The sequence below is a fragment of the Salvelinus alpinus genome, chromosome 20 (genome assembly GCF_045679555.1).
Source record: "Salvelinus alpinus chromosome 20, SLU_Salpinus.1, whole genome shotgun sequence".
In the NCBI taxonomy this organism is placed as follows: domain Eukaryota; kingdom Metazoa; phylum Chordata; class Actinopteri; order Salmoniformes; family Salmonidae; genus Salvelinus; species Salvelinus alpinus.
Window position 1 is genome coordinate 14,262,817 of NC_092105.1, and position 21,181 is coordinate 14,283,997.

General features: G+C 41.6%; 1 protein-coding gene across 2 annotated transcripts in view; it reads right to left on the minus strand.

The window, feature by feature from the left end:
* Positions 1 to 21,181, minus strand: part of LOC139547151 (DDB1- and CUL4-associated factor 6-like) — a 69,171-nt gene that overhangs the window by 46,269 nt on the left and 1,721 nt on the right. For both annotated transcript variants that reach the window (XM_071356202.1, XM_071356203.1), the window contains exons 2-3: positions 4,183 to 4,244; positions 109 to 201 (exon numbers count right to left, since the gene is read on the minus strand). In XM_071356202.1, the coding sequence (XP_071212303.1) occupies positions 109 to 201; positions 4,183 to 4,244 (155 nt within the window). The remainder of the gene's footprint in view (positions 1 to 108; positions 202 to 4,182; positions 4,245 to 21,181) is intronic.

A 21,181-nucleotide genomic window follows, 5' to 3' on the forward strand; every position in this document is an offset into this window, starting at 1 on the left:
ACCTGAACACTTTTTTTCATCTATTTTTTTTTACCTGCACTGTTTTATTATCACATCTTTTTTTAACAAAAATCATATTTTTTAACTAGAATCTGACTAACACCTTACCTTTCTGTTGTATGGGTTTGTGATGACCAGGTTGGTATCGTCCGACCCTGACAAGATGTACTCCCCGGTATCGTTCCAGGATATAGTATTGACCTGATTGGGACAAAATACAGTGTGAGTTCACACTTGGCCTCAGCACATAATAATAATACTGAAAACAGCTTTGTCTACAACTGTGGAATTCCTAACCCAATCTAAGGTATAACATCAAAGCGTTATCGTCCCTCGGTCAAATAGAAACCAGGTGAAAGTTCACCAAATGAGAAACAAACTATTCTGAACAAAAACATAAAACGCAACATTTAAAGTGTTGGTCCCATGTTTCATGAGCTGAAATAAAAGACACCAGAAATTTTCCATATGCACAAAAAGCTTCTTTCTTGCAGAGTTTTGCACAAATTTGTTTATATCCCTGTTAGTGAGCATTTCTCCTTTGCCAAGATAATCCACCCACCTGACAGGTGTGGCATATCAAGAAGCTGATTAAACAGCTTGATCATGGGGACAAAAGGCCACTTTAAAATGTGAAGTTTTGTCAAACAACACAATGCCACCGATGTCTCAAGATGAGGGAGTGTGCAATTGGCATGCTGACTGCAGGAATGTCCCCCAGAGCTGTTGCCAGAGAATTGAATGTTCATTTCTCTACCATAAGCCGCCTCCAACGTCGTTTTAGCAAATTTGGCAGTACGTCCAAACTTTCCTCACAAACGCAGACGCCGTGTAACCACGCCAGCCCAGGACCTCCACATCCGGCTTCTTCACCTGCGGGATCATCTGAGACCAGCCACCCGGACAGCTGATGAAACTGTGGGTTTGCACAACCGAATAATTTCTCCACAAACTGTCAGAAACCTTCTCAGGGAAGCTCATCTGCGTGCTCGTTGTCCTCAACAGGGTCTTGACATGACTGCAGTTCGGCGTCGTAACCAACATCAGTGGGAAAATGCTCACCTTTGATGGCCACAGCCACATTGGAAAAGTGTGCTCGTCACAGATGAATCCCGGTTTCAACTGTACCGGGCAGATGGCAGATGTGGGCGAGCGGTTTGCTGATATCAACGTTGTGAACAGAGTGCCCCAAGCTGGCAGTGCGGTTATGGTATGGGCAAGCAAAAGCTACGGATAATGAACACAATTGCATTTTAATCGATGGCAATTTGAATGCACAGAGATACTGTGACGAGATCCTGAGGCCCATTGTCGTGCCATTCATCCACCGCCATCACCTCATGTTTCAGCATGATAATGCACGGCCCCATGTCACAATTCCTGGAAGCCTGCATACTGACCAGACATGTCACCCATTGAGCCTGTTTGGGATGCTCTGGATCGACGTGTACGACAGCATGTTCCAGTTCCCGCCAATATCCAGCAACTTCGCACAAGCATTGAAGAGGTGTAGGAAAACATTCCACAGGCCACAATCAACAGCCTGATCAGCTCTATGTGAAGGAGATGTGACGCGCTGCATGAGGCAAATGGTAGTCACAACAGATAGTGACTGGTTTTCTGATCCACGCCCCTACTTTTTTGAAGGTATCTGTGACCAGTCATGTGCAATCCATACATTAGGGTCTAGTGAATTGATTTCAATTGACTGATTTCCCTATATGAACTGTAACTCAGAAAAATCTTTGAAATTGTTGCATGTTGAGTTTTTGTTTAGTGTATAATGGAACATTCTATATCTGCAACACAGAGCACACATTTCGTGCCTTCTCTAGGCACCGTGTCTTCGCGACCATAGATCAATAATTCATTAAGTTCTCCAGCAGAGTTTAATACACTCTCCTCCCTCTATTTCTAGGGCGAGTCCCATCAGTGTGCAACAAGGTTGGTCACACAATCCCTCTTCATTGCCAAACCCAACTGGACCCCTCCTCCCCGTCCACCCCCCACCTCACCATTCCCAAATAGTCTTTCTGGGTGATTTAATCTCCATTTCATCCCCGGTCATTATTTACTGTCCTTCCCTCGTCGAGCAGCTTTAAAAAACACTGTAAACGTTATTGCATTTTTCACAGAATGGCTGTCATTTCAAAGAAACTGCTCGCAACACTTTGAGAAAATACACGAGCTTAATAAGAGTGGTCTGTTACGTGCTAAAAGAACACACGTGCTGTAATTAGAGCTATGCTGGATGGTTAATATTAGAAATAGACAGACACAAAAGGGGAGGTCACTAAATGTGGGGCATGATGTCATGCATGCATTGGAAACAGACAAATTATAGGTTACTGATAAAGAAAGCTGAAGTCTCTCCCAAGGGGGAGTCACCACTCTGCTAACACTGTGTTTCAGTAGTTGCCAGGACAACACAGGCATGCTAGGAAAGGCTACACTGCTGTTCACCTGTATCCCCTTAGAAAAGGACAACCTTTCATGTTTCAGAAAAGTATTGTAAAAAGTATGTAGGCCTAGATTGTGTAATAAATATGCTATACACTGAAAAAAACCTGTCGCGTTAATATCATTGGTAGTATCATATTTTTATCTTGCATATTCAATATCTTCAGGCCTAACATTGTGGTAAGTGGAGGTTGTTGCTAACATGAAACTGAGGAAATCATTATCATCACTATGACCACAACCACCATCTTTGCTGTTCAAGCAGACTGTAGCTTGACCCGAATACTGACCTATCCCGTCACCTGCAGCACTCATTCAGCCCGTTGTGTTGTATACTGATCCTACTTGATAGCACTCTGTAGGAATACTGTGTGTCTGTGTCTAGGTCAGAGTCCTTATGCCACCCAGACCACTCAGTGAGCCCCTGGCTGACCAGGTCCGCCACCCCCAGCCTCAACTCAACCTGACACAACCTGGCCCTTCAGAGTCAGACTAGCCTTATTCTGAATAAGTCTGAAACCAAACTCTACAGTAGCTTTTTCCCTTAGCCCAAGCCTCTGGACTTTTGATGCAGATCTATAGAAAGTGGATAGAAGTGCGCAGCAAGATGTCACAAGCTTCCCCTAAATCCAATTTAGAAATTCAGGTCTGAATATGCCTACAGCAAGGAGGAGGAACAAGGGGAAAGGGGCTGTTTAAGAACTGGGTATTTTAGTCAAGTGTAATAACAGCCTAAATGACAATACATGATGTATTATGCTACTACTTTGATCCAGTACTGTACAGTAATGTTATCTACAGAGTAGATCAAGCCTACATGTAATCTCTTCCAACATCTCCTGCAATAGAAGTCATGCTGGGATTTGGGGAACTGAAAAGTGATGGCCACCAGCATTAACGCAACATCATGTCACTCGTAATAGCCTAATAGGCGTTGTGAGTCAGAATGGCACCAGTAACACATGTTGGAGGGCAATTCTTCCTCGATCACTTCCTGTTGATGGAAGACAGGGGTTGACAACTCAAGTGGATTCAGGTATCCAAGATGAGACAGACAGGTCCTCACGGAGACAGAGAGTGGATGGTGATTCAGTAAGCGGATAGACATAAAAAAAATTAAATGGCTTTCTTATGTCTCCTTTGCATCCTTCATATGCACTGATAAGGACTTGGTAGGTGGGAGCGATGACAAACTCTTCCAAGCTACTGGTCTGAGAGAATACGCAATTTGACAGAACTCGCTCGGACGATTATCTGAATGTAGCCTACAAGCAGGGAATGTGGCAGGAAGTTGTACGAGGGGATTCCATACGGAAGACATTTTGTTTGTACTATACAGAAGTTTTGTCAATCCTTTATCGTTTCTCTCTTTATTTTCCTCCAACCAACTGAACAGACAGGACGAGAAGGACAGAATCCTTGACCCAAACCAGCATCAGGCAGTTTAAAGTTGTTGTGCAGTGGTAGAAGGAGTGACTGGCAGGGTGTAACAGTGTGACAGGGCGTGTGACTGGCCGTATGGCTGCCTCAGGTTTCACAGAGTATGAGCAGTCTGGCCAGAGCTCAACACTCACACTGAGCTCTGCTTTCTGTCTGTCTGACACAGGGTTTCACACACTGACCGACAGAGTGGGGAGGGTGACGTGCTCTAAAGATGCAAGGAGAGACAGTTATGGGCACAGAGTACACCACAGCCACACACGGTGGGTAACGCATACTCACACAGCCATCGTGAACATTGAGTGTCGCTTCGAGTTTCAGCCGCTGGACAAATTCTCTTCTCCCTGGCAGAAACAGAAGAAACACCTTATTAGCAAGTCACAATTGTTACCACGATATGTTACTTTCATACATCATTGGACTACTTCAGTCAGCATTCAATCTTATTGATGAAATTCAAGTCAACAACAAGGGCATCATCAACTAGGGTAAATTACATAGAAATGGCCAAACATACCATGGAGTTCCTATTAAATTGATAGAGGGGTTATGTCATTAACCCTCAAAGTTCAGTAAGGAGGCGAAAATGGCAGCCATCTTGGTCAGGGAGAAATGCAAAACCAGTCTAATTGGAATGAATGGCAGTAGAGGCATAGCTGATGCATTTCCTGTTTTTACTTATGCAGGAAACATAAAGTAGCGCATGTGATTTATCAGCAATTGTGTAATGGAACTATAGTCAACCTAAAATATTGTCATATAATACAGTTTATACAGGTTTTATATCAATACTGTATAAATAGCCTGTAAAATATATGTAAACGGACCATAAATGACTCAAATTGTGTTTTCTTGTAAAGCTGTGAGTGCTATTATATGATACAATATCATTACTTGTTGCATTTACAACTTGTCTTAGTCCTATAAACTGATTTGAGCCAGTGTATGGCTGTGAAATGTTGCCAGTTAATTTGAAAAATATATGGAATCATTATCTAAAACTGGCTGCCTAGCTAGCTAACACACAGTGCAGATAAGATATTGTGTAAAACAATGAATGTGAAGAATTTATCACAACATTGGCAGGCAAACCATGGTTGGCAAACTCCCTGACCAACATGGCTGACCTTTGGACCATCATAAAAGGAAGGTTCATTTCCATTCTAGTATTCTGATTCCTAATTATATGGGCAATACCCTAGAGCAGAAGTTTTGGAACCATTTATAAGGGTGTATTTTGTTTTGCAATTGTTTTGTTTTCCTGCCTCTGCTCTTAGTATTAAAGAGGGAGTAGGGAAAGAAATAAAACGTTACGTTAGAATCGTTGTAGTCAATCTTTCCATAGCTTATAACGTATTACTCATCTTGAGGAAGCATCTCTCGCATCCGCTGTCACCGTCACAGGGATAGGGGATCAAATAAGCAGGCTGCCTACTCTGACTATCCTGTCGTCAAATAGACTGTCATTAAAAAAGGTTTGGCAGTTGGCTATTTTATGAGTAAACTTGCTCCCAAACCTACAATGTATTAGGCTAGGCTAGATCCAGGTTCTAAAATACATCACCTTACCTTAAAAAGTATTAAACTTGCTTTAGAACTGTACGAAGAAAAAAAAAACATTGTGAGAGAATTCATGCCATTTAACCCTGTCAGGTAAAGAGATGACAGTCTAGAATCTAATAAGCATTCCAGGTATACTGAATGAATGTAGAGGGCATGGAAAGGAAGTCCTTAGTTCCATCATCCACTATGACAGACTACTGTGCATTGAAAGTACAAGGCCATTGTCAAAAGGCAAAGTAGACAGTCATTAACACTATGGCCTGCCTCTGTAACCTAGTGTGCCTCGGTGCCGGTCCTGAAATGCCAATGGTAACGAAATTATGCTGAATGCCAAACAAAAAAAACATGGATTTCATTTTTTTTAAACCATACAACTCTATACACAATGATTATTTGGAATAATTTACACAGTATAAAAATAAAATATATAAAGAAATGACTAGAAAAACTGTGCAGATGCAATGTTTGGTAACAGAATTACAGTAAAATCTCCCTCATTATTATTTTACCAAACGTTGTATCTGCACAGTTCTTCCTGTAAATATGTTTTTATAAATATTCTGTGGAAATTGTTCAAAGTAGTCCTAGTGCATATAGTTGTATCGTTTGTTACACTTTGAAATCAATGGTTTTTGTTTGGTATACATTTTCAAGTGAAAAATCTGGAGTCTCAACCTAATTCCGTTATCGTGGAATTGCCCTCATATAAACAATGACACTACGTGTATGGGACCGCCTGGCCAGATTAAATTGGACTGTCCCATTCAATAAGAGAGAGACAGGGGTAAATAAATAGGTAAGATGATAAATAAATTAACAAACAAAACAAGCCAATGCTCTGTAATCGTATTGAAGTCTGAGCTCCAAGTTAGTAAGTGCATTCAAGGCACAATATCAGCTTTTGTTCTACAGCTAGGTTCTAGTGCATTGCTGTTCAAATCAAAACAAAGCGCCTGACTATATCAATATTCCAGGTTGCCATACCCACCCACACCCCTCTGACATATTCTTTTCACAGACAATCCATTTTGAGAGTGTTGAGGAATAGATTCAAATCAACAGAGCTCTTCCCAGGTCAGTGATGTCCTCAAAAACAAGCCTGAAAGCTTGCCATTCGACTGTAACACTTCTCTGGAAGTAACAGCTTCGGCTGCAGCAAAATAAAGCTTTTTCAACATTGAAGAAGTGGAATATTGAAGATTTGAGAATACGGCTCAAAACAGCTATTCAACAAAATAGGCAGAGATGTCTCCATTGTATCTATATTCCCTCCTTTGTCTTTCAACCTTCCGATATTTAAAGTCAAACATCCAAAAAGAGCAAGACAACAGACCAAAATGTCCCTTCCCCCTCGTTCATTTGCTGATAGGCCTTGGTCATGAGAAAGTTACATGAAGATTATGATGATGATTGAATTAGCATATTTAGCTGAAACCATGTAATTTGATCTCACTAAATCTCATGGGTGAAGAGGACTGTGCAAAATAGCCTTAAATGTTCTATGATTAGGCCTAACTCTCCCTTGAAGTATATTTCTGGCCTTTGTTGACATTTATATTCCACAAATGGAATACTAGCCCTCCTTCCACAGTGCTAAACTTAGCCTCTTACTGGTGTGATTACATGCTAGGGTCTCTCCGGTCATTTGACAATGGCAGCTCTACCAACACACCCAGCCTAGTCAAGCTAAATGTAGCGCTAAGCTAAATGCAGTGCTAGGCTAGCCCAATCCGTAAACCACCTGCCCCACACCTGGGCCTGCTAATCCTCACTCAAACACAACTCAATACAAATCCCAGTTAGGTTAACTTGGCCACAGATAGAAAAGGCTAATTCAGCATACCAGTAGCCCCAGATAGCATGCATGTCATATAGCCTATAGCAGGGCTGTTCAATGACTGTTCAATGACTCCGCTATGCAATCTGGTTTCAGAGCTGGTCATGGGTGCACCTCAGCCACGCTCAAGGTCCTAAACGACATCATAACCGCCATCAATAAGAGACATTACTGCGCAGCCATATTCATCGACCTGGCCAAGGCTTTCGACTCTGTCAATCACCACATTCTTATTGGCAGACTCGACAGCCTTGGTTTCCCAAATTATTGCCTCGTCTGGTTTACCAACTACTTCTCTGATAGAGTTCAGTGTGTCAAATCGGAGGGCCTGTTGCCCGGACCTCTGGCAGTCTCTATGGGGGTGCCACAGGGTTCAATTCTCGGGCCGACTCTCTTCTCTGTATACATCAATGATGTCGCTCTTGCTGCTGGTGATTCTCTGATCCACCTCTACGCAGACGACACCATTCGGTATACTTCTGGCCCCTCTTTGGACACTGTTAACTAACCTCCAGACGAGCTTCAATGTCATACAACTCTCCTTCCGTGGCCTCCAACTGCTCTTAAACGCAAGTAAAACTAAATGCATGCTATTCAATCGATCACTGCCCGCACCTGCCCGCCTGTCCAACATCACTACTCTGGACGGCTCTGACTTAGAATATGTGGATAACTACAAATACCTAGGTGTCTGGTTAGACTGTAAACTCTCCTTCCAGACTCACATTAAGCATCTCCAATCCAAAATTAAATCTAGAATCGGCTTTCTATATCACAACAAAGCATCCTTCACTCATGCTGCCAAACATACCCTCGTAAAACTGACTATCCTACCGATCCTTGACTTCGCCGATGTCATTTACAAAATAGCCTCCAACACTCTACTCAACAAACTGGATGCAGTCTATCACAGTGCCATCCGTTTTGTCACCAAAGCCCCATACACTACCCACCATTGCCGCCTGTACGCTCTCGTTGGTTGGCCCTCGCTTCATACTCGTCGCCAAACCCACTGGCTACAGGTTATCTGCAAGTCTCTGCTAGGTAAAGCCCCGCCTTATCTCAGCTCACTATAGCAGCACCCACTCGTAGCACGCAGGTATATCTCACTGGTCACCTCCAAAGCCAATTCCTCCTTTGGTCGTCTTTCCTTCCAGTTCTCTGCTGCCAATGACTGGAAGTAACTGCAAAAATCTCTGAAGCTGGAGACTCATATCTCCATCACTAGCTTTAAGCACCAGCTGTCAGAGCAGCTCACAGATCACTGCACCTGTACATAGCCCATCTGTAAACAGCCCATCTATCTACCTACCTCATCCCCATACTGTATTTATTTATTTATTTATATTGCTCCTTTGCACCCCAGTATCTCTACTTGCTCATTCATCTTCTGCACATCTACCATTCCAGTGTTTAATTGCTATATTGTAATTACTTCGCCACCATGGCCTATTTATTGCCTTAACTCCCTTATCTTATCTCATTTGCACTCACTGTATATAGACTTTTTGTTTTCTTTTGTTCTACTGTATTATTGATTGCTTTTTGTTTATTCCATTCTGTGTTGTTGTATGTGTCGAATTGTTATGCTTTATCTTGGCCAGGTCACAGTTGCAAATGAGAACTTGTTCTCAACTAGCCTACCTGGTTAAATAAAGGTGAAATAAATAAATAAAACTGTCCTGTAGGGTAAAAACACTTCTGGTTTTCATCCTCTCCTTCTAAATCAGTGACTGATTCAGACCTCGGACAACGGGTGAGCGCAATTAACTACAAGGTAGCTTCCCACCTGGCGTTTCCTCTCACGTGAGCGTGCTTTTCCCACATGCGCTAACGGTTCCTCTATAGTATCTGGCATGCTCATGCGAGAGACGGAACAGCTGGCTTTGGTGTACTTATTGTCCCCTCCCGCTCGGCCCACCCACTGCGACCAGAAAAAACCTGCCAGTAAGAAGTCTAGCCCTGGGGAACCCCTCTGCAGGGCAGGGGCAAAAAGTAGACTAAGTTGGTCCCACCCCGATCAGAAAAAATTAGTGAGTAGAATGTCTGGCTTTCTCTACCGTCTCTGCTTAACTTCTCTAGGGTAGGGGGCAGCATTCTAAATTTTGGATGAAAAGCATGCCCAAATTAAACTGCCTGCTTCTCGGGCCCAGAAGATATGATATGCATATAACTGGTAGATTTGTATAGAAAACACTCCAAAGTCTCCAAAACTGTTAAAATAGTGTCTGTGAGTATAACAGAACTAATTTGGCAGGCGAAAACCTGAGAAAAATCCATTCGGGAAGTCGTTTTTTGGGGGGGTTTTGTAGTTTTCTATTCAACGCCATTACAGTATCCATTGACTTAGGACTCAAATTGCAGTCCCTATGCCTTCCACTAGATGTCAACAGTCTTTAGAAATTATTTCAGGCTTGTATTCTGAAAATGAGGAAGAGCAGTCTGAATGAGTGGACCCTAAAGTGTCACAGAGCTTTTTCATGCGCACGACCGAGAGAGTGCCTTTCTTGTTTACCTTTTATATTGACGACGTTATTGTCCGGTTGAAATATTATAGATTATTTAGGCTAAAAACAACCTGATGATTTAATATAAACATCGTTTGACATGTTTCTATGAACTTTACGGATACAATTTGGATTTTTTTGTCTGCCTGTTTTGACTGCGTTTGAGCCTGTGGATTACTGAAGAAAACGCGAACAAAACAGAGGTTTTTGGATATAAAGAGACTTTATCGAACAAAAGGAACATTTACTGAGTAAATTAATGTCTGCTGAGTGCAACCATATGAAGATCATCAAAGGTAAGGGATTAATTTTATCTCTATTTCTGACTTGTGTAACACTTCTACTTGGCTGGTTACTGTTTGTAATGATTTGTCTGCTGGGCTATGTTCTCAAATAATCGTAAGGTATGCTCTCGCCGTAAAGCATTTTTTAAATCTGACACCGTGGTTGGATTCACAAGAAGTTAATCTTTAAACCTATGTAAAATATGTTTTGTTTTCAGAATTTTTATAATGAGTATTTCTGTAATTGAATTTGGCGCCCAGCAGTTTCACTGGCTGTTGAAGAGGTGGGACGCTAACGTCTCACGTACCCTAGAGAGGTTAAACCACTGGTGTGGATGGAGATGTCTGCTAATATTTGCATCCTATCAGTAACTGAGACTGTCTGGGACTATTTGAAGATGGCTGATATCCTGAATGGCCTGGTCAGCACTTAGTGTCTGTCATTTCCATTATGTTTATGAAAGCAGAGGCAACTTTAAGTCAAGATCACAAAGGATACAATGAACATAGCTTTGTTGCTACGCACTGCGCGGTGGTTGATACTGTAGCTTTTCAAACATGTTGTAGGCCTAATTGTTATTTATCTTCGGGGAACAGAGGATTTGAAACCTGCAGAAGATCACACCTCTAGATGTCTCTTAAAGCAACTTCCTCACTACTGACTCACAGAGATCAGATTCATGATAAAGCTTAACATACAAGATCAGCCTAAAGCTATGTCTCAATAGGAAATTTCAACATAACCAAATCTGCAGGCATTAGTAATTGGAAGGAGGCAGTGCACTCCTCAGTCCTCACAGGGACAACTCCCTGATTCAACATGTCAGTCAGCCTAGTAGAGCTTGGTACGTGTTTTTATAGCAATCAAATACCAAGGACATATGCATCGTATTTCATAATCCTTTTGAAGGGTGAATAACAAAATGGCAGTAAGATTCTATGGAGCTTGATTACTATTTTCCACCAGCAAGTGTGACATCACACGATGAAACACAATAAAAGAACACAGTGGACATAGTTGAAATCCATGTTAGCTGAGGGCAACACAACAGATGGGAGGGGAAATCACATAGCCTACCATAAGCACAGAACATTGAAAACATTGAATTCGATTTTCTATTGAGAAAATAGCCTAGGCATATAAAAACAATGTCATGTTTTATCACGGCATCATAGCTTTTTGTGAAGGAAAAAGTAAAAGCCTTGAGCAGTTTCAAGTCAGTGTCCTCTGAGTTAAGTGCACATAACCAGTACCCAAACTACCAGAGAAACACCAGTGTAGTCCTGGCCCACACACTTGGGATGCCAGTCAGTGTAATGGAGAGCCAACCCCAGGAAGAGTGGCGTGTAGGAGAAGACAGCTGAAGGTTTGTAAAACAACCACTACGGAGCTGCAGGCAATGAAGAAATATCAGGAAGAAAAGGGAATACATGTTGTCATTATAGTAACAGTGGACCGTTATGGTCATTTTGACTTTTATGATCCCATAACTGAACCGTAGCCTCTGTCATATGCCTACTGTTTACTCTTAAGATCATGTAGTCTGGTGTTCCATACACATAGGACTCTGTTCCTTGCAGGCACTGCAGCTGTTGAAAGAGACTAGGTTATCTTCTCTAGACCAGTGGTTCCCAAAAGGGGGTACTGCAGGATAATAATATAATGTGTGTATGTATATAATATTATTTACTTATAAATAAATAGATGTGCTAGTAACAACAGATTCAACAAATTTGGCCAAGGAGTTCATGGAACAAGTTTAGAGGGTGCAATAAAATACAATGTAATATTACTTATTTACAATATTGGCTACCCTTAGATACAACTGGGAGGTTCACAGGAATCCACTGTACTCCAATGATACAGTTGTCAACTCAATACTTCTTGTATTCCCACAAAAAAACATTTATAAACATAAATGCACTTTAAATCGAAGCATTAAAAACAGCAAAATTGTCCTTCTGTCCCATGACTAAATGTGTAGAATTACAGGAAATTACCTTGAACACTATAACATTTCCTCTCCGATACAAAGAGGGGGGCCTTTAAAATGTTATTTCCCAGGGCCAAAGACTTGGTAGTCCAGCAATGCGTTGCAGCAGTCATTTTTAAACTCCTTGTATGCCACACAGTGGCGGTTCTAGCTTGTATGGCTCCCTGGGCGAACCCCCCCTTCAGCGGCAAAAAAAAGAAAAAACACCATTCTGCACTGACTAATTTTTATTCAGACATTTGGAACAACATAAATAAATTATCAAAATACTTAAAACTAATAAATATAAAAATATATACAAAAATAAGACTCATAAATATCAAAAAGAATTAACAAAGACAAATGTGTTGATTTGGCACTCGAGCACCAATACATTACCCATCCCCCAACACTGTCAAACAAGAGTCAAGACTAAACCAATTCACCTTGGTGGTGTGCAGACTGGTTTTATATTATTCTTAACGATTTCGTACAAACCAGAAAATAATTCAACAATTTGTCTGTGAAACTATATATTCACAGTATTATGAATGAATTGTGGTTTATTTGGTAACATTTCGTAGTGTGACTGATTTAACCAATTGCATTAGTACTGTTCAAAGTTACAGGTGCGCTATTTGATAGAATCTCCCGCTCCCCCTACCTCGGGCTTCCAGTGGGGAGACCTGATGTCAACCTACCCCCACCCCCATCTGAGTGGGAGACCTTCCCAGACAGTAGCCTGCCTAGCTCACAAACTAGAATCAGGGCGCCCACTCCTACAAGGTTAATTGACCCACAGTCCCACACAGTGACATGATATCATTGACGTGACGTGCAAATGAGCGATAGAAAACCGATCGTGCAAATGTCACCATTCCGATTGTTTTTGTGCGGGCCCCCCATGCCGGCCCGGCAAGATGCCGACCTGGGTGGCTGCCCATGTCACCTGTACCATTTTTTAATCGCACTCTAAAAGTCTGAGTTGTGTTCTGATTTTGAGGCGGTCCCTGATGAATTTGCTATCACAAAAGTGGTCTCCTGCCAGTACAATTTCCACTTAAGCAGATTCATTTTAGAGTCTCTCTGAGTTATATTTTGAGTAGCCCATTTGCCCCGAATCAATGGATTATTTTCCAGTGAGTCAAAGAAAACAAACAGCATTGCCAGTGCCTTTGAACACTCACTCTGATTTTAAAGCTTTGGCTGTGGCCTTTTCTTACGGAATCCTCCAATATGTGCTCATGTTGTGTCTCAATTAAATCTGTCACTCATGAAACGTAACTGAGATGAATGGAGAGCCGTGTCTGGGCGGAAGGAAGCAATGATGATGTTTGTGCTGTAGTTCTGTGAAATCCAGCAGGGTGTCAAAGATTATGATCAATTATTCAATTCCTGGCCCCGTCCCACACACACACACCGCTCTACACGCAGAGCAGAGGACTGGATGGGTAGGAGGGAGAGTTCATGTGTATGGGGTCTACTGCATGTGTTGAATGATCTATCTGTTTATATCAACACTAGACTGAGCGCTGCATTGTTGGTTAGGGGCTCGTAAGAAAGCATCATTGTAAGGTCTACACCTGGTGTATTCGGCGCATGTGACTAATAACATTTGATACTGAAAAAAAAGAATGGGTTTGAAAATACACAAGCCACCATGGCCCCTATTTGTATTTATTATGGATCCCAATAAGCTGCTGTATGGGGTCTTCCTCATTCATTAAGGATATGACAGATTTTTTAAAGTTACTTCAAACTGATTTTAAACATGAGCATAAATTCTTTAGAATCGCCCATCCTCTAACAGATGCCAGAACCCAGTGGGAGATAAACATTGGAAACTTGTCTAAGAAATGAAAAGAGAGACAGAAAGAGAGCATTTTACCTGTCTGGATGTTAGTAATTACACACAGTTCAAGTTCAGCAATGGTTTTATGTTAAGTGTTTACATTGTTTCTTGCCCTGAAATGCCAAGGTTTGCTAGTCAGACAGACGGATGTCTTCAATCATAATAAAATCATATTTACTAATTCAGGGCTTTAAAAAAAAAGCTAGGAGTGAGATTTGCTCTGTGAATTTCATAACCCCTAGACAGGGGACTGGGTTTGGCTTCCCGGGAAGATTTTACTGTTTAAAGTTCATTTCCTGTAATTCTACAATAACAAAATCAAATTGTATTGGTCACATAAACATGGTTAGCAGATGTTAATGCGAGTGTAGCGAAATGCTTGTGCTTCTGGTTCCGACAGCGCAGCAATATCTAACAAGTGATCTAACTACTTAATACACACAAATCTAAAAAGGGGTAAATGAGAATATGTACATAAGAATATATGGATGAGTGATGGCCGAGCGGCATAGGCGAGGTGCAATAGATGGTATAAAATACAGTATATAAACATATGAGTAATGTAAGATATGTAAACATTATTAAAGTGGCATTGTTTGAGGTAACTAGTCTGGGTTGGAGCCCCCCCTTGGGTTGTGCCGTGGTGGAGATCTTTGTGGGCTATACTCGGCCTTGTCTCAGGATGGTAAGTTGGTGGTTGAAGATATCCCTCTAGTGGTGTGGGGGCTGTGCTTTGGCAAAGTGGGCGGGGTTATATCCTGCCTGTTTGGCCCTGTCCGGGGGTATCATCGGATGGGGCCACAGTGTCTCCTGACCCCTCAGGTCTCAGCCTCCAGTATTTATGCTGCATTAGTTTATGTGTCGCGGGGCTAGGGTCAGTCTGTTATATCTGGAGTATTTCTCCTGTCTTATCCGGTGTCCTGTGTGAATTTAAGTATGCTCTCTCTCCTTCTCTCTTTCTTTCTCTCTCTCGGAGGACCTGAGCCCTAGGACCATGCCTCAGGACAACCTGGCATGATGACTCCTTGCTGTCCCCAGTCCACCTGGCCGTGCTGCTGCTCCAGTTTCAACTGTTCTGCCTGTGGCTATGGAACCCGGACCTGTTCACCGGACATGCTACCTGTCCCAGACCTGCTGTTTTCAACTCTCTAGAGACCGCAGGGGCGGTAGAGATACTCTTAATGATCGGCTATGAAAAGCCAACTGACATTTACTCCTGAGGTGCTGACTTGCTGCACCCTCGACAACTACTGTGATTATTATTATTTGACCATGCTGGTCATTTATGAACATTTGAACATCTTGGCCATGTTCTGTTATAATCTCCACCCAGCACAGCCAGAAGAGGACTGGCCACCCCTCATAGCCTGGTTCCTCTCTAGGTTTCTTCCTAGGTTTTTGCCTTTAAAAGGGAGTTTTTCCTAGCCACCGTGCTTCTACACCTGCATTGCTTGCTGTTTGGGGTTTTAGGCTGGGTTTCTTTACAGCACTTTGAGATATCAGCTGATGTAAGAAGGGCTATATAAATAAATTTGATTTGAGTGATCCATTTATTAAAGTGGCCAGTGATTGGGTCTCCATGTAGGCAGCAGCCTCTTTGAGTTAGTGATTGCTGTTTAGCAGTCTGATGGCCTTGAGATAGAAGCTGTTTTTCAGTCTCTCGGTCCCAGCTTTGATGCACCTGTATTGACCTCGCCTTCTGGATGGTAGCGGTATGAACAGGCAGTGGCTCGGGTGGTTGTTGTCTTTGATTATCTTTTTTGCCTTCCTGTGACATCGGGTGCTATAGGTGTCATGGAGGGCAGGTAGTTTGCCCCTGGTGATGCGTTGTGCAGACCGCACCACCCTCAGGAGAGCCTTGCGGTTGAGGGCGGATCAGTTTCCATACTATGCTGTGATACAGCCGACAGGATGCTCTCGATTGTGGATCTGTAAAAGTTAGTCAGTGTTTTGGATGACAAGCCACATTTCTTCAGCCTCCTGAGTTGAAGAGGCGCTGTTGCGCCTTCTTCACCACACTGTGTGTGGGTGGACCATGTCAGTTTGTATTTTGACATGGCTTAGGCATATGAGCACGGTAAAAAAAATCCCCAAATAAAATAAATTCCAAACACAGGTCAGGTGTATTCCGGATGCTTTTAACATTAAATTAACACAATTTGACAACTTTGTTACTTTGAGATTTTTGAGGGATGAAATTGAACATATGCTAATTACCCCCCCCCAAAAAATTACATATTTTGGGGGGTGGTTTGACACTTCATTCAGACAGTAATTAAATGAGACAGGCAAATGCTAGAAAATAAACTAAAAGAATAATCATTAGGTGGGTAAGGAATAACAACTTCACCACATTGTCCTAGTCTATATGGACATGGACAATAGGATAAATATTTAATTTCACACAGATTTTCAGATTATTATTATTAATATACAAATTAACATTAATGAACATTATTCACATTGCAATATTGCATTATATTATACATCCGATCATATCAAATTGGGGGAAAAAGTTGTATTATCAGTTCATTAATTGTATAGCCTAAATTAAAATGTTGATGCATAATAATGAGTTCATTACCTGAAAGCATCTCTATGGCCTAGGCGTTAACAAAATGTTCATACAAATACAGTCGTGTGAAAAAGTTTGGGCACCCCTGACAATTTCCATGATTTCCATTTATAAATAATTGGGTGTTTGGATCAGCGATTTCATTTTGATCTATCAAATAACTGATGGACACAGTAATATTTCAGTAGTCAAATGATGTTTATTGGATTAACAGAAAATGTTCAATATGCATCAAAACAAAATTACACAGGTGCATAAATTTGGCCACCCCAATAGAAAAATCACATCAATATTTAGTAGAGCCTCATTTTGCTAAAATAACAGCCTCTAGACACTTCCCATAGCCTCTAATGAGTGTCTGGATTCTGGATGAAGGTATTTTGGACCATTCCTCCTTACAAAACATCTCCAGTTCAGTTAGGTTTGATGGTTGCCGAGCATGGACAGCCCGCTTCAAATCATCCCACAGAATCTCAATGATATTCAGGGCTGGGGACTGGGATGGCCATTCCAGAACATTGTACTTGTTCCTCTGCATAAATGCCCGGGTAGATTTTGAGCAGTGTTTTGGGTCGTTGTCTTATTGAAATATCCAGCGCAACTTCAACTTTGTGACCGATTCTTCAACATTATTCCCAAGAATCTGCTGATATTGAGTGGAATCCATGCGACCCTCAACTTTAACAAGATTCCCAGTACCGGCACTGGCCCCACAGCATGATGGAACCCCCACCAAATTTTACTGTGGGTAGCAAGTGTTTTTCTTGGAACGCTGTGTTCTTTTGCCGCCATGCATAACGTTCCTTGTTATGACCAAATAACTCAATCTTTGTTTCATCAGTCCACAGCACCTTATTCCAAAATGAAGCTGGCTTGTCCAAATGTGCGTTTGCATACCTCAAGCGACTCTGTGGCGTGTGTGCAGAAAAGGCTTCTTCCGCATCCCATACAGCTTCTCCTTGTGCAAAGTGCGCTGAATTGTTGAACAATGCACAGTGACACCATCTGCAGCAAGATGATGTTGTAGGTCTTTGGAGGTGGTCTGTGGGCTGTTTTTGACCGTTCACCATCCTTCGCCTCGCCGATATTTTACTTGGCCTGCCACTTCTGGCCTTAACAAGAACTGTGCCTGTGGTCTTCCATTTCCTCACTATGTTCCTCACAGTGGACACTGACAGCTTAAATCTCTGCGATAGCTTTTTGTAGCCTTCCTCTAAACCATAATGTTGAACAATCTTTGTTTTCAGGTCATTTGAGAATTGTTTTGAGGCCCCCATGTTGCCACTCTTCAGAGGAGAGTCAAAGAGAACAACAACTTGCAATTGGCCACCTTAAATACCTTTTCTCATGATTGGATGCACTTGTCTATGAAGTTCAAGGCTTAATAAGCTCACCAAACCAATTGTGTGTTCCAATTAATCACTGCTAAGTAGTTACAGGTATTCAAATTAACAGAATGACAAGGGTGCCCACATTTTTGCATAGCCTATTTTTCACATCTGATTTAATTTCATACAACTTAATATTGCTACACTAAAAATCTTTGTCTGGACAATACCCCAGTACTCAGCTTTTATTACAAAATGAATGGCATGCCACTGTGATCATTTTCTGTGACGACAGAGTAAATTATTATGCAGCCTCAGAGGGGTGCCCAAACGTTTTCATACGACTGTATGATTAGGCCTCTCATTGACCCTCTTTCTACAAGGCCTAGTCTATCAAGTTAGGTCTGCCAAATTAATGTAGCATTGGGAAAATATATACATAAATCCAGCCATATAGAGTATAACCTTTCATCATCATAACAACAAAAAAATGTTGTTTATAACATACACAATTAGAAGCATCAATCTATATAGATCAAGCTTGACTAAATTCCAGCCCAGTAACTTTGCTCACCGCATCCTCCTTCGATTGTCTCGTCTGGCTGACACGAAAAGCCCCCACCTGCTGATCTGTGTGCGTGCCACTGGCGATGTACTTTACTGGACATGCTAGCTGTTCTCGGCGGCGCATCATCACTTCAAACAAATTCCGGCGTGGTGTTATTGGTTGGCCTATTGCTACTGGTTGTACCGGTAAAATGTAAGTTAGTTATGAATCGCAAATCACCATACAGCTGACACACTTCATTAATCATTTTGACTTCAATTTGGTTGTTGAAAATACTATCAGCTTGCACTGTATCTTTGCTGATGAATGCCCTGATCTCTGGCCAGTCAATTGGTTAAATGACATTGTTATTTAGTCTATTAATCACTTCTAATAGATTTGAAAATGTTGCAATAACCATGAATTTAACCAAATGTTTGTTTATAATTAGGGACGTCCCACGTTTAACCCGGACACAAATAGTAGGAATTTGCACCGTCTTCAGCCATGACCGCATGAGAGAGAAATTACACACTAAACTAAAAAATTTAAATGTTGATGCATGCCAGCAAAGCTACTACCCAACACTAAACAATACATTAATTGCACTATAACAGTGACAAACAGTGCCCACAAACTGTTAGGGCCTACATAAAGATGTCCCAACAGCAGAGTCCCAACACCTTACCACTGCGACACCTGGCCATCAGCGGATCCTTGTCTGCCAGCTAAACAGTTCACTCAGCCTCATTTACTGTCTTTTTAAAAAACATAGCTGAAATGGCTGACTTGCTTAAACAAATGTGGTTTCTACTGACAATTGAAATGTACAAATATGGCATAAGGGGACGGCGAGCGGATAAGAGGCAATCCGTAATTTCGATTAAGACATGAGCGAGCTAGGACGGACGGAGTAAATATAAATATTTCTTCAGCACTTCTAAAATGTACAGCGACAGAATTCAGAACATGGGCCGTTCTTACAGTATTCTCCCTGTACAACAAGTCAAAACTGTAGGATAAATAAAGGGGGCATATACATCAGACAATGAAAGCTCTTATAGTATTCAATTATGACATTTCTTTAAAGCAGGCTATAGGCTACATGTGCACCACCAAGTCAGAACAGTAGGCTAAATTATGAGGGTGAGGCACATGGGCTACTAACAGCTTCCTACAGAACATACACTTAGTATGACTTTCTTAGCTACAGTATACATATCTCCCTGGCATATTACCTCATTTATGCAAGACGTTTTTGGACTCAGCTTGTTGTGCAGGAAGGTGACACGGCGGTCCTTCGTGGGCAAATTTTGTCAAACTTTCCTCAAAGTCTGGCATTCTCTGGATTGATGACGCTTTCAAGTGTGAGTGTGATGACCGTTCAAAACATATTTTCCCAGTCAGAGCTTGTTTAGTTTCCGAGTTCCCGGTTGTCTTGAACACACTGAAGTCTGAGATTTCCTAGTTGTTTTGAACGCAATAGAAGTCATGTTGGATTGACAGCATGGCTATTGTTGAATGTGTATCCTTTTAAGCTTAGAAAAGAGACCCTTAAACCCAGACTTGGACCACACACCCACTCCACTGAATAGCAGGCTAGTGATTACTTAAACTTCCAAAACAGCTCTTGTTGAATTTGTTGTGTAATGTTTATGTCCAATGAGCACCGATACTTTTTATCTATAATTTCTCTTGATATGACAAGGATTGAAAAGTATTTGCCAGTAGATTGTCAGCTTGATTCATGATGATGACTGCTAGCTTGCTAGCTAAGATTTTGAAAGTATGATGTTGGCATGATCAGTCCAATCAAAGCAATGGTAGATAACGTGATTTGGCGTCAACTTATCTGTGGCCAATGACCTTGAGCCTTCTTGGATGGGCACTTCTATTGTAACTCTATGGCAGCACCCAAGGGGCTTGAATTTTCAAGCTCTCCCCTAGATTTTTCGGTTATAGTGTCCCCATGAGTGGCTCCTAAGTCACTGCATCACTACAGATCCAGGTTGTTTCACAACCGGCCATGATCGGGAGTCCGATAGGGCGGCGCCCAATTGGCCCAGCGTTGTCCGGTTTAGGCCGTCATTGTAAACAAGAATTTGTTCGTAACTGACTTGCCTAGTTAAATAAATAAAGGTTACATTAAAAAAAATATGTGACAGAATACTGAGCTAGGCTGAACACTGCATGTTGGAACGGCCTTACTCAAGAAATTAAAAAAAGAGACCATGTTTGTATAAGACTTTATTAACTCCATTATTATTATTATTTTACTACATTGTTTGCAAACTGATATGTGACACGTATTAATGCCAATGACCCCACCAAACTTCCCTGCTAAAACATACTGTAGGTCTGTCTGCTGCCTTTTCGTTAACACAGCCTAAATGCCAATCACCAAACGAGGGGACTAAACAAATATGGATTAAATCGACATCAGTACATGCTGTCAAAAGGCTGCATTCTGCAATAGGGAGTAACAGCAAAATAATGTTGTTGACAAAATCTCTCCATTCGGCTCCTCTCATCTTGAGGGGCTTTTTCTTTAAAACGCGCATCCAATCACCTTGATTCATTACATAACTAGACCAATCATATGCTTTAATGTGCCGCGGTTCCCAGTGCTGTTGCAAGACAGGCCAATAATAATAATAATATAGGTTCCGCTCGTGATGTTATTAAATTGCAAGTGTCGATGCTCCGATTTCTAAACAATTTGCAGCACAGTTAAAAGGTTAACGCAATGAATATACTGGATTAATTAGAAAAATAAAACCACTACTTTTCGATGTGTGCGATAAGATGTGTCGAG